General features: G+C 40.9%; 1 protein-coding gene across 4 annotated transcripts in view; it reads left to right on the forward strand.

Moving 5' to 3' along the window:
* Positions 1-15051, forward strand: part of LOC115372032 (four and a half LIM domains protein 2-like) — a 30751-nt gene that overhangs the window by 10269 nt on the left and 5431 nt on the right. For 2 of the 4 annotated variants that reach the window (XR_003929412.1, XM_030069732.1), the window contains exons 2-5: positions 423-525; positions 10900-11088; positions 11930-12104; positions 13252-13421. Coding sequence is in view for 3 of the 4 variants with exons in the window: in XM_030069732.1 (XP_029925592.1) it covers positions 10933-11088; positions 11930-12104; positions 13252-13421 (501 nt within the window). In the remaining variant the exon portion in view is untranslated. Of the gene's footprint in view, positions 1-422; positions 526-5265; positions 5344-10899; positions 11089-11929; positions 12105-13251; positions 13422-15051 lie in introns of those variants that run through there. The other 2 variants (XM_030069740.1, XM_030069747.1) reach the window with 2 other exon arrangements.

Raw genomic sequence — 15051 nt, forward strand, 5'->3', positions numbered from 1 at the left:
TCTTAGAGGTCCAGTACCTGTATAACCGCTTGTTCAGTTATCGGTCCCCTGCATTTCCTCTAAATGCATCGAAGTGGCACTGGAGCCATTTTCAAAAGGAAAAAGTAGCCATTTTACATTTTTGCAAACCAACAAATATGTTGAAATATCAACATTTCTGCACCAAAACTTGTTGGATATCAACATTCACACTTACAGCCAAGGTGGTGGAGCCTGCATCAACGTCTTGTGACTGTTAACATTCATACAAACACCAGCTAACGTTAACTTGTTATCTACTTTAGTCTCTTTCGTTTGCTTTGTTAGCCACCAAAACTACTTTAGGTCAGGAAAAGGTCAAGGTTAAGGTTAGAAAAAGGTTTGTCACTTCGTTTTTTGTTTTTATAAAGATTATTTTTTGGCATTTCTGCTTTATTTGACAGTGCAGTAGAACGGCAGTGGAGAGAGGGGATGACATGCCACAAAGAGCCTGGGCTCACAATCAAACCGGACTCAGCCTTGTACACGTGGTACACACTCTACCAGGTGAGCTTGACACCGCACTTAAACCCCAATCTAGAGAAACAAAGTCCTGTTGATTGCGCCCTACCTCCTAATGTGGTGTTTTTCACTCTCTTTATGTGACATCATGAAACTTGAAATAATGACATTTCAACATATCATTGGGTTGCAGAAGCGTAAAATGGCAGCATTTTCCTCTGGCGACTGGCCTGCAGAGAGTTGTTTTATCTGCACCCTCTGTCCCAGCTGGGGTTCATAATGACCTGTGGGAGGAGGGAAACTGAAGCACACCAGTCACATTCAGCCTTAGTTATGAAAACGGACTAACGTTTGTATCTTCATCGCAGTCATAAGCTCTTTAGTGCTTCTTAAAAGACCCTTTTCAACCTCATCTCTATATGTTCATCATATTACGGCATGTCTTCATACACCAATACACTTTTCAGTATCTCACAGGGAGGCTTTACCTGATGAAACTGGGGGTGGGGGGTAAAAAACCATCTATTAGTCCATTAATCTGTTTGTCACACAGCAGCATTAATCCAAACAGATGCTAAGGGTTAATAGAACAGAATAGAAGTGCCAACATTTTGTGTCCTTTGGTCAAAAGTGGGCGTGGCAGTGGGCGTGGCATACCACAAAATGTCACAGAACTTCCCAAAAGATCATTATAACGCCACAAACTGTTAAGACAAGTTTTGTCCCGGGTGACAGAACAGCATATTAACTTCTCACATCGATTGAACCACGCCCACCTCATCTTAGGCCACACCCACTTCCATGTTTTTTTTTTTTTTTTGCAGTTTCTCCAAAGGGGGTCATGTCGGGTGTCCTCTGACTCGGCACGTAGCCGTCGACAAGTTAGTCAACACACGGCCACGCCCACTTTTGGCTGTCCTCTTTATTATCCCCTGTGATCCCACCTGGTGATGTAAGCCTGGGCTGAGCGGTGTAGCAAGAAAGAGTCATTTCGGCCTGAAGTCTTCCAGTCGTCTTTACCTGATGAAAATGACATTTAGTTTGCTGGGTCTGTCTCGTCTTTAGCGCATACTATTGCAAAGTAAATCTGCTTTTTTCGCTACGCTGTCTATCTAATTTATTTAGGTACACAGAGAATAATTTGACTTATAGTGAAGGACTTATCTGTATTATACAACACAAATATTTCCTGGCACGTTGCCATCCTGCTATTATCTTAAGATTATAGTGTCCCTAGCAGAGTTCATGTCATGGTCTGATAATAACATTTGTTGGACATGCGGTGGCGGTTTTATTTTTCGCTCTTTGTATGTGAGAGGACATTACGTTAAAATCCATGATGAAAGCTGAAATGTTGTTTTGGTTCATAGATCATTTTCTTTCCACTGGTAAATGTGGCACAACACATCGACCATCCAGATGTTGTTTCTATAAATTTTCAAGTTTTATGAGCCATCGATTTGTCATTCCTGCAGTCCAGAAATGAGAGAAGAGACACCATTTAATACATTTCAGAGAAAAAAGGAATTAGAGAGGAAGCAAAGAAAAAAATAAGAAAGTAAAGAAGCAAGTCTTAACTGGATTTAACAACCTGGGAAACCAGCAACAACCAAAGATTTACCTGAATGTCTATAGCAACCTGAATGATTAAAAAAAAAAATGTTATTTAGCCATTGATGGAGTCCTATAATAGTAATAATTATTTAAATAGCACAGTTTCAAAGTGCTTCACAAAAGCAAAATTAAAGGTTGAATCCAATAAAATTAAAATAAAAGTATTAAAAGCATAAAAGTTAGGATAAAGTAAAGTCTATGATAAGATAATAAAATAATCAAATAGCAAAATAATAAAGCAATATATTATACAATATATTATATCACATATAATACAAGGACAATTCAAACAATAACACATTCATCATGACATAAAGGCTCTTTTTTAACAATCTGAGCTCCCGGTCTGCAGAGTCTGGTGCATAAAGGCTCTTTTTTAACCAATCAGAGCGCCGTCTCCCGTCCCCTTTAACAGCCAGGTGTGCCACACCTTGGTGGGCTGCTGTTCTAATGGAGGATTCTCCAGGTAAGAAGGAAGGAGACGGATCTGCTCGTGCACTGAGTGAAAGCTCACGAGCAGATCATCTACGGAGACAGCAGGACTCCATCTGAGCTCCCTGAGGTGAAGCAGCGTCCCTGTGTGTGGGACAAGCAGTGCGGACGCTCGCCGGCGCCCCCTATGGAGGCCACCATCACTGTCTTGATAATGAGCTTCAGACAGCAGAGAAACCTGCAGCTCTGAGTTGGACACAAGAGACTTTGCTGTTTCCACAACGTGAAAATGACAACTGAGTCGCTTGGAAACTGGAGAAGACACCTGTGTCACGCTTGGTGCCGCTTTGCACCAGGTGGGAGATAGGGTCCGTACGTTTTCCTGCAAAAATACAACACATGGTATTTCCCTCAGCAGGAAAAATTAAATGATCAGCAATGTGGCCAGTGTCTTACAAATATAATAACCTGAAAGAAACCGAGAATCTATGCTTTCATTTCAGGGTGTATGATAGAAATGTAACAGAACACAAAAATCTGGGATGGTATTAATTATCACACAAACCGAACCAAAGACAAACTTACCAGAAGTCTGTCTGCAAAAATAAGCGGTGTATTAATATTAAGGTGTGTTTGAGGAGGACAGTGGCGTGCTGCGGCCCACTTTAACGCCATGTCCTTGTGTTTGCATAATGTACAGTATACATACTGTACATTCCTCCGTCCACAGTAAAGTGGGACAGGAGGGAGGAGGCTGCTGTTATTTCTGATGAGCCTTACGTCGTCTAATCAGGTCAGCTTCAGCACAGCGCTGCTCCTGTCTCCGTCTTCCTCACTTTTTTTTTATGATGACCACGAATTATGATGTGACACAGTTTCCAGAGCTCATGTGTAAACCTGGATCAAATAAGATGATAGAAAATATTATTTTTATTTTCTACAAGCTGTGTGTGTTCTTTATGAAGCAGTGGGTTAATCGATGCAGCTAAAGAAAACACATTGTTTTTGAAAATGTTAACACCTTAGCTGTGTTTTTTTTTTTATTATTATTTATTATTAATAAATTATATTATTATTATAAATTATTTTTCATTTATTTTTTTATACAACTCCCATAATCTTCTTCTCAAGTGTAAATTAATTGAGTTGACATCACACAGCAGGAGAACCACCCTCTGCCTTCATCATCCATTAGGTTACATGCACTGTTGCAATAGTTTGATTTATGCAGCAGCATGCAGCTCTGTAGCTAAACAACAAGATATGTTGTTAAAATTAGTTTTTTAGAAGCCAGTATTTCCCTGAGAAGGCTGTGTTGGTTTTATGTTTTATGTTATTACTCGCAATTTTATTTTATTTTATTTTATTAATGATTTATTTTATTGTATTTTATTTTGTTAATTTATTCATTCATTCATATTTTAAATTTTAGTTATTTATTTTTATTTTTATTTTTATTTTTATTTTTATTTTATTGGCTTATTTGATAGGGAGTAATGAGTATACAAATATAAAAATACCCTCCCTGGGCAGGTAAAAAAAAAAAAAAGCACAAGTACTATAGTGACGATGATGATGATGATGATGATGATGATGATGATGATGATGATGATGATGATGATGATGACTTGTGTCTGTGTGTCTTTTATTGTGGCGGGAGGTGTCCTTATGTTTATTGCTGGTTTAATCTTTTGTTCCCTGTTCATGTTTTGGCAGCTTTCATGTTGCTCATTGAACTGCAGACACGTTTCCTGCAGGGCAATACAGGTTTTATTCATTCATAGCTGTTTCTTTCATTCATTCATTCATTCATTTATTCATTCACTCCCTTTTTTTTTTTTTTAATAAGGAGAATATGTACAGTTAGGCTGCTTGGCAAGTAGCCTAAAAAAGTCTCTGTTTTTCTTTCTGGTCTGCATATTAAAATAAATGTGGAGACTGTTTTGATAGCAGAAATATATTTAGTTAAATTGCATGACATCTCTGGACTTTTCCTGCTTAATTTGACAGAAATATACTGGTGTGTGTGTGTGTGTGTGTGTGTGTGTGTGCATACTGGTGTGTGTGTGTGTGTGTGTGTGGGGGGGGGGGAGGGAACATGAAAGAACTTGTGACTACACACTTTGCACATTTATTTTTCCATTTTTTGTGTCAGTTTGTGGTGTGTGTGTGTGTGTGTGTGTGAGAGAGAGAGAGAGAGAGAGAGAGAGAGAGAGACAGAAAAAAGACTTCTCAAACAGAGAGTGAAATACAGAAGGCAGCACAGAGAGACTGTAATTACTAATGTGTGTGTGTGTGTGTGAGAGAGAGAGACAGAGAGAGAGAGAGACAGAGAGAGAGAGTGTGTGTGTGACTGAATTATTGACCAGTTAACACACCACCAAGCCAGCTGACTGACTCTCATGAACACAAAAGAATCTGTGAATTTTCTTTGAGTGTGTGTGCAAATGTACGTGCATGTGTGTGTGTGTGTGTGTGTGTGTGTGTGTGTGTGTGTGCTCTCTGCTCGTCTCTTTAAACCCTAACCCTGCAGCAGTGTTCAAACCTCTGTGAGCTCCACCTTTTGCAGCGGGGACCTCAGCTGGTATTTGTAGGCTTCCCAAGATAAATCGACCGTCCCACCGCGGTCACACCACCCCCCCGCCCCCCTGGCCCCCCCCCTCACTCGCCCCCCTCTCACCCCCCCCCGACCCCCCCGCCCTGCATGGGTCGGATCCTGCTCTAATTTAATAAAGCAGACAGACTAAAGTGAGGCGGCCAGCTGTGATCTCAGTGTGCAGACGGGCTCCTCCACTGGTACCCAGGCAGCTCGGACAGGTAAGACGTCTCCTGCTGCTCCTGCTGCTCCTCTCTCTCTCTCTCTCTCTCTCTCTCTCTCTCTCTCTCTCTCTCTCTCTCTCTCTCTCTCTGCTTTCATCACACAGGACCAGCGTTCACTCAGGAGGTCCAGTTTTTTGTTTGTTTGCAGTAATTTGTCCTAGTTTGTCAGAGTTGTAGTGGCTGTTTGTTTTTAAGCTGTGCGGCTCTGCCTGGTCTCTAATCTGTGAAGGAAAAAAAATCCCACGGCAAATAATAATAATAATAATAATAATAATAATAATAATAATAATATATCATAATCTGCTAAGGGAGGATTTCAGATGTCATTCGCTTTTGGAGCACAATTTCTTCTTCTGCTTCTTCTTCTTCTCTCCCTCCTCCTCTTCTTCCTTACTACTACTACTACTTCTCGACATATGATTTTTCTTCTTCTTCTTATTCTTCTTTTCTTCTTCTTCTCTTCCTTCTTCTTTCTTCTTCTTCTCCTCTCTATTCTTCTCCTTCGTCTTCGTCTTCTTCTTCTTCTTCTTCTTCTTCTTCTACTTCTTCTTCTTCTTCTTGTCACACAAATTCTTCTTCATCATCATCTTCTTCTTCTTGGCATATAACTCCTTCTCTCCTTCCTCTACTGCAACTGCAACTTCATCATCATCATCTTCTTCTTCTTCTTCTTCTTTTCTTCTTCTCTTCATTTCTCTTGGCACACAACTTCTTCTTGGCACATAACATCTTCATCTGTTCTTCTTCTTCTTCTTGGCATATAATGTGTTTCTTCTTGTTCTTCTTCCTCTTCTTCTGCTTCTTCTTCTCCCCTTCCTTCTTCTTCTTCTCCATCTTCTTCTTCTTGGCATATAACATCATCATCATCATCTTCTTCTTCTTCTTCTTCTTCTTCTTCTTCCTCTGCGTTCCTCCTGTCATGACAAAATGAAACCACAGAGGAAGGTTTTGAATGCAGCTGTCATGTTCTGCTTTACCAATTCAGAAACTAATGAATTGTGAAATCTTTTATATTTTAGAAAAAAAAATTCATTCATCCCGTGTATAAAAGCCTCTCACACACTCTCTGATGTTGGAGGGTAATTAAATTACACATTATTCACTTAATACAAAATCCCCTGCAAATCGGATTTTTGTCTCCATTTCCATTTGTCTCTGGCTTGAACACAGAAATAAGTTTCGTGTTTGTTAAATGTCGGTGAATTTGCCAAGAAACCACATCAGAGGAGCGCAGAGTTAATGCTGGCCTGATTGGCTGAAACACTCGCCTGTAAACATTTTTTTTCCATCTTTTCATGTTTTTGCACGCCGGCAAATCAAAACAGCATTATCTGAGCTTCTCGCTGTGCTTTTTTTTTTTTTTTTTTTTTTTTTTTTTTTTCATTTGGTGACATCTGATGCTGAGTCGTGCTGTTGTGCAGCCTCCCTCGTCCCTTCTGATGGCGTTTTTGAACTCGCCCTCGGCACAGTGGTACATGTTTGGATTTCCAGCCATTGATACACAGCAAACTCTGAATTTTCTGGTGTCTTTATTTCCAGTAAAAAAAAAAAAAAAGGTGTGTCAGCAGCTTGCAGGTGTAATTTTATTTTATGTTGCCGTGGCTTTAATTGAATGGCTGCTGACATAATTATTATGTGTATTGTGTGACTAATCAGAGAGCTCTTTGAGTTCCACTAAACGTCTCCGCCAGGTAATCTATAGCCGTGCTAATGCGGGATTGATGATTGTTTGGAGGGCATTGGCATATGCATTAGTCACCGGCTGAAATTGAAAAACCAAATGAATCACATGGTGCAGGAGCCTCAGATTAGCCCAGGAGAGTGAACACGGATGAGTTGGGGATCCATGGGCCGCGCCTCGTTTCAGTATCCACTTATTTTAAATAGTTTGGAAGCCCTGGATGCTGTTAAAGTAGCTTGATGATATTATTAGATGATGTTATTAGTCATTATCGGCATTTTTCTACAGGAAGAATAGCAGATACTTTGGAAAATCAAAGCCAAAACTGGTTCATGATGTCGGCTTAACTGTTCACATCAGCTAATTAACACTCTTAACATAAAGTCAGCTAATTCACTGTAATTACTGAATCTGTTTGTCAACCTCCACTGGACTGAGGCGCTTTGGTCAAAGTGCAACGCCGCGACAGATTTTGTTTCCTAAAAATCATGATATCACTAAATTCCTCACGATTAGCCGAACATAATCCGGGGTTTCTGTGGAGGTTTAGGGGATTATGTGGAGCTGCTTGCTCAGGTCTTTCAAAAAGGGAGAAAGTGGATGAGAAACTCCCTGCCCTCCCCGAGGGAGTCATGCTTTGTCGGGGATTAAGAAAAAATGCTAAATTTCCCCCTGACACTCAAGGACTTTACAAAAAAATATATAGCATAGTGGGGTTTTAATAACTCACGGGTCATGAAACTCACTCAAGACAGAAGTGATTGTGTATTGACAGGTACAGCAGGCAAATAGAGGGGTATAAAGGACCAATAGAGGGGTACAAATTCTGATAGAGAGGTATAAAGGACCAATAGAGGGGTACAAGGGCTGATAGAGGGGTACAAAGGGCCAAAAAGGTGGTACAGAGGGTGGATAGAGAGCAAATAGAGGGGTACAAAATACCAATAGAGGGTACAAAGGACCAATAGAGGGGTACAAATTCTGATAGAGGGGTATAAAGGGCCAATAGAGGGGCACAAAATACCAATAGAGGGTACAAAGGGCCTGGAGAGGGCGAATAGAGAGACTGGTGCCCAAAGAGACATTTTATTTTACATTTTAATGCCATTTTTGGTTTAAAGTGACATTTTAGTGTAAAATGTCAAGGTAACACGACTAGGCAAATGGACGTGATGATGGAGATGGGGCGGGTTCTTCTCTGAGGTTTCACACTCACCTGGGAATGCAGCCAGGCGCTTTCATTTGCCCTGACGCTGTTTGTTAGAAAGCTTTTGGCCTTCAGTGCCCGGGCATTAGTTAACTCGCTAACTGGATGAAATTACAACTTACCCCTTGGTGTGTCCGGTTAGCTCTCCAAATACAGCTGCCCAAAGCTCGACGTGAATCTTTACACATGCACTTTTCAGTAAGGTGTGTCACTCAGACTCAGACTCATTCAGTGTTGGATTTCTCCAAAAAAGATCTTTATTTTGCCGCTCTTCAACAAGGACAATGGGGAAAAAAAAAAACAAAAAAAAACACTGCAGGCATTTCCCATGTCAACTTCCCATTCATTACCAATGGTGCAGCTCGAGGAGGGGCCTCTCTGTGGCATGAAAGATGTTAACAGATGTAGATTAAACTACCTGAGGAGTCAGTTTTTTCCCTTTCCTTTTGATTTTTCCCCTTTTGAAGAAGCTTCCAGTCGTCTGAACCAGCAGGAGCAGCTTCTGCAGACGTTCAGCAGGATGCTCTTCAACGCTTTTCGAAGATGATAATTAGGTCTGATCTAATGATTCAGGAAATACACACGCCATGCGTTTCAGACCAGCAGGAGTGCATTCGGTATTTGTGAGGATAAAATGTCAGAAGTTGATTGAAACTGTATTTCTGCTCGATGTTTTTTGGGGAGATGCGTGTTTTGCACGTGAAGTGACTGAGCTGGCAGCAGATCAGACAGCAGATAGATGAGATTAGGCAGACGTCTTCATTTCTTTTCTGCGGCTCGCGCTGCCGGGATTAATGTTTACGGCGTTCAGTCTTTGTTCCAGCAGACAGAGACAGACAGCACTAATCCACTGAGGCAAATCTCCTCCCCACCTTCTCTCCCTTCTTCTTCATCTCCTCCTCTCCCTCAACTTACTTAAAGTCCTCCTTTCCTCCTGTTACTCGTCAATCCCTTCCTTTAATTTCATTTTTTTATTTTCTTTTCTACTTCATTATCATCACCATCTTCTTCCTCTTTTACTTATCCCTCCTCCTGTTCTCCTTCATCGTCTTCACCACCTTCTTTCTTCCTGTCTTTCTCCGCGTCCACATTGTCGTCTTTTTCCGTTTCACCTTCTGACCTCTCCTCACGGATGGTGCCGTTGAATTTTTTGGGGGCCGATTCTGCGTGTACAGGATGTCTGAACCCTTTTAAGGCAAATAAACCAGATTTACAGTGTCACATTATGCGTATTAATAAAATGAGAGGCATTTACTCCACGATTTGGGCTATTCCGGGGGCAGTCTCCAACATACCTTTGCCTAATTAGTTGTGTATAGCTCCCAATTAGTTGAGGATGCCTCCTGCCTCTCGGGCCACAAAAGGAGTCTTAGTATCGCTAAGTACAACTTTTGTTAAGCTCAATGGCCTGGAAAACGTTAATGGAGACATGATGTGATTATTTGGCCTTGTGATCTGAAGGTGGTTGGTCACACTGTTAATGGGAAATTAGGTAAACGTTGTTCTTATGATAAACTGGTGACACGAATTGTTCATTCAGCGGCGGCATGTGGTTCACCAGGGTCACCAACAATACGACGGACTTTATCCCAAAGAGCCATATACATTTTCTCATGAGCTCTATCAGATTATATTGGTTTATGAGTGTTGAAATGAGCTTGAGAGCTAACTTGGTTAAAAGTGCACGGCAAGTATGCGCACTTGATGGGGCTGACGCAGTTTTTATCTGTGTAGTTTTAGTACACTTGTCTGTTTACCTCACACACTCATTTATTTTACTCTCATTCGTTTAATTTACCACATAACTGTCCGGAGGGTAAAAAGGGCAAAACAGTGGAGTAGTAGAAGGTAAACACCTCTTTCTCAGGTAATTTAGAGCATACCCTTCAGCCCTTTGAAAAAAAAAAGAAAAAAAAGCAATATATCCACTTTCTCCTCAGTAATCTGTAATCCTACTTAGTCCTTCTTTACAGGAATACTCCAACATTGTGAGCAAAATATGTATTTCACTGTTATACACTAATTATATGACACCTTCCCTGCATCATATTATTGTTGTTTGCCGCCTTTCGTCTTGTCTAGATGACCCTTGTATTGCTTTCTGTTATGGTGCCGTTATAAAGGCACCGCTCCATTGTCTTTTTATGTAAATGATTTAAATTAGCGTTTTTTCTCTTTTGTATCCTTGATGTTTTTCGTGCACACTTATGGTTCAGTAAGTGCACCAGTGTTTTAAAACGCATCATTATTGCTGTGATGAAGACAGTGGTGCTGGCAAAATGCTTGAATTTGGACCTTAAATAATATTTTGCATCAGCGTCACTCTTCAGTTTTGAGGCTTGAGTATTTGAACTTACTGTGACGTGTACTTTAACTGTACCTTTAAGTCACAACAAATCACTTTACTTAAAGTATACTTCAAGTACAATCAAAAGTATCAAAAGTACTATAGATTGGACTTACTGCATGTGTGCCTTTTGCAAGCACAACCAAAGTCAAACAAAATGACAGTGAGCAGACTGCAGACCTCCACTGAGGGTGCAGTTTGAAACACCCCTTTTTGGATAATCAGTGTGAAAAGATGCCATATTTGCATGATTTAGCTTTCATAACCGTGTCAGTGAAACGGGAACACCTAAAAACGTCTTTGTCTTCCCCCTGACAGGACAGTGGGGCGCGAGGGGAGACCTGAGACAAAATGTCAGAGCGCTACGAGTGCAAGGAGTGCCGGCTGTCTCTGTTCGGGCAGAAGTACATCCTGCGGGACGAGAGCCCATACTGCATCTGCTGTTACGAGAAACTCTACTCCAGCACCTGCGAAGTGTGCCACAAACGCATCGGCTGCACCAGCAAGGTATGCTCTCTTTTTTTTTTTTTTTACCTGCGTTCATCTGACTGAAGCTGACAGAGCGTGCAAACCCTTTCCAACAAACCACTGGTTCAAATGCACATGAATAAGCTGCCTAGTTTAACCACATAAGAGCACCTTAGGGTGACCAGGTGTCCACAGATTTGATGCTTTGTGCCCGACTGAGGCCAGAAATGAGTCCAGGCAGCGCTGGTATCACTAGGAGAGAGCTTGTGATTTGTAATTTCATCTCAGCACCCACGAATGAAATTCTGCTCATAAATCAGGATAAATCAATAAGCAAACCAGCCAAACATAACAGAATGAGAGAAAATGAGCAAAAACTATTTACACGAAAATGAGCAGAGAGTTGCCTTTTAACATCTTAGAAATCTATTGATCAAGTAAAAAAGAAAAAAACAATAATCAAATAAAAAAAAGAACTACCTGAAAATTAGCAATAAATAAAATAAAATAAAATAAAAGGAGAAAACTCAATTTAAAATGATTAAAGTGATGTATTTAAAGGTTAGACTTCTGATTTTCTGTGTTTGATTGTGAAACATGCATGCCCACTGTGTTATTTTTTGGCAGAAAATCACAAATATGCCTGGTTTTGCTCCCAAAAATCTGTTCACCTTAACACTTGATGTTAGATTTAGGTCATATCAGATGGGGGGGAAAGCGATATCTCCACCGGCAGCCTCCATTTCTGTCGCTCACCTCGCCACATGGCTGGTTTTATACAGTACAGTTGGGTGTGTTGCATTCACTGCCCGCGGTCGGCTGGTTGTCTGGAAGCGATTTTAACCAAACCAAACCCTGCCTCTGTTCTGCGGCTCTGCAGGATCTGTCGTACAAGGACCGCCACTGGCACGACGAATGCTTCCTGTGCTCCAGGTGCACCCGCTCCCTCGTGGATCGGCCCTTCGCCACCCGGGACGACATGCTCATGTGCGTCGAGTGCTACTCCAACGAGTACTCCGCCAAGTGCCACGAGTGCCTGAAGACCATCATGCCTGGTAGGTGGCCCCCCGACACGCCTTTTTCTATGAAACACAGAGGAAGTGACGGCTTTTATTTGCAAATCTGTCAGGTTTTAAAGGGAAATCTGACGTTATTTCACTTCCCTTCCTAACCGCCTTAATCCATTCGTTTTGCTTTTTTAACCTTTTTTAAACAAAAAAGCGCATACGGCTACCAAATATCCGTGAAAATAGTTTTGTTTATAACTGTTCCAGTCCTGTACCACTCCTCTGTTTGCTGTTGTTTTGTTTTCTTTGCTCAGCACACAAAAATAAGAACTTTCTCCACAGAAGAAGAAAGCTGGCAGGTAATGTTTTCTGGTGGCTTCTTCTTTTCCTCTGTGCCCCTCTATCCTAACCTTTCAGGCACCTGCCAGCCACCGTAGCAAATGAGGACCTGCACAGAGAGCTTATAGACCGCACAAGAAATAGTTCCCAATTAATAACTGTAGTAACTAACATTTAGCATTTGTAGCATCCAGGCAGTATCCAGCACTCAGTAGCAATGTGAGGAAGACAGCACTGCCACCATCCTGCATAACAGCCGGGGGGAAAAGGAAATAATGTCACAAATTTATCAAAATGGGTGAACTATCCCTTTAAGCTTGAGATGAAAAAATGGAGCTCCTCATTGCGTTTGTATGGCGTGGAGGAGCCTTAAAGGGAAGCATACGTCTGGCTCTTCTACAAACTGCACACACACACACACTCACACACACACACACACACACACACACACACACTCACACACACACACACACACACACTGCAGCTAGTGGTTGTTTATCCCATTTATCAAGCTAATTCAATGAGCGGAGAGGGCACTGCCACTTCTTTTCTTTTTTTTTTTTTCAGAAGTAAGGGTAGGGTCAGGTGAAAATAATTATGAGCTGTATCTATAAATGTAGTTTTGTTTTGCCACCCCGCTCCAATAAAGACGTTTCTGTCCCTAATGCGCCTGGAATGACAGAGTTACTCAACTGGGGATCAGCTGAAAAATGTCTTTTTTTTTTTCTCTCTTTTTTTTTTTTTTTTTTTTAAATTTGAGCACACTGCAGAGTCGCAGAGGTAAATCCCAGAATCCTCTCTCTAATCTGGAACACCTCTTCCTCTGTGTGTGTGTGTGTGTGTGTGTGTGTCCCAGGCTCTAGAAAGATGGAGCACCGGGGCAATAGTTGGCATGAGAACTGCTTCATCTGTCAGCGCTGCCAGCAGCCCATCGGCACCAGGAGCTTCGTCCAGAGGGAGAGCAACCAGTACTGCCTGCCCTGCTACGAGAAGCAGTTCGCCCTGCAGTGCGTCCACTGCAAGAAGGTAGACAAAACAAACGCACCACGCAATCAGCAGTCGACTGCTTGTGCACGCTGCCACCAACTTGGCCGGCTCCAAGTCATGTTTTTTTTTTTTTTTTTATGATTGACTTATGACAACATCACCTCCTGTAACCCTGCGATGTTCTTGCAAGCTTTATTTAAAGTTGTTAACGGGGTTACACATCAGGTCTCTGAGGACTGACTCGGTATGCTAATTAAGCCTCTGAACCCCAGGAGGCTTTTATTTTTTAGGTTTGATTTAACCATCTGAAAAACATTCCCTTCATTTTCTCAAAAACATTTTAGAACATAAAGTTAATATTAAAATATTAAGCATATAATAATAATCATAATAATAATCATAATCACAATCATAATGAATAAATAAATAAATAAATATCCTGGACAAGAGAAAAAAAATCAAACAAAGGTAGACACTGATGTACAAATATTAAATACATTCATAAAATTTATGAAAAATATCTAAAAAACGCGAGACTCAATGCTTTCTAACAAAGAAAAGAGATAAAAATGAAAACACATGCATCATAGGCCAAAGTAGTGTTTTTCATATATACATAGATATTGGAAAAAAAAGAGAGAGTTTTTTTTTTTTTAAATGAAACCTGTCAAAATAAAAGTGCATCCATGAGCTCATGGGTTTCAGGGGGGTTGAATCAATCTCACATGAGAAGCAGGTTAAAGTGGATCATTTGAATCTGAGGAGCGGAGACACAAACATCAGCACAGCGTGACCGCCACAGGTGAGAAATGAATAAGTCTCCCAGGTGAAGAGACACTGTCGCACGGAGACAGCAGGATATCAGGAGCGAAGGGGACACGAGACAACAGGGCAACAGGGCATCCTGGCCATAATGTGCATGAAAATGAGCTGCAGTGTGGCTGTCGTCTTCAGGAGACAGATGGTCAGGCAGGCAGGAGCTGCAGGCGTCGGAGAACAAAACGCTGGTAGGTGAGGCAGCAGTGATCCGGCACGCCCGAGGCCAAGCCGGCAACAGTCAGCAAGAACGGCCTGGCGTTTCCGTCGGGCTCTACTGTCATCACACGCCAAGATAGAAATAGAAACTCAGAGCATGTTGACATCAGAAACCATCAGCTTAGTAACCCTCTGAAACCCAAATGAAACTGCCACTATTGCGTTATTAAATTTCACTATTCTATTATTTCTTTGGGGTCTCATAGCAATTTTAAAATATTTTATATATTCTTTCATAATTTATTTTTTCTTGTCTTTGACTTCCTCTTGCTTCTGTTCTGTAGGTCATTATTATTATTATTGTTGTTGTTGTTATTAATTTATTTTATTTTTATTTTTATTTTTTTTAGATTTCAGTGTTAGGATTAGTCTTGTTTTTTATGTTTTTTTTTTTTTTTTTTTTTTTACATTATTTTCTTTTATTTATTTTTAAAGATGAGACTCTATGCTAACAGAAAAATAATTGCATCTTCACAGGCCAACGCTGCGATTTTCAATTATTTTTTAAATGAAACAAATGGCTCTTATGCACAACTGATTGACGAATGCAGGAACAATGTCAGAAATTTGCGAAAAGATGCTACGCTCCAAAACACCAACTGCACTACAACTTTTTATTCATGCAACGTCTTGA

The sequence above is a fragment of the Myripristis murdjan genome, chromosome 2 (assembly GCF_902150065.1).
Source record: "Myripristis murdjan chromosome 2, fMyrMur1.1, whole genome shotgun sequence".
NCBI lineage: Eukaryota > Metazoa > Chordata > Actinopteri > Holocentriformes > Holocentridae > Myripristis > Myripristis murdjan.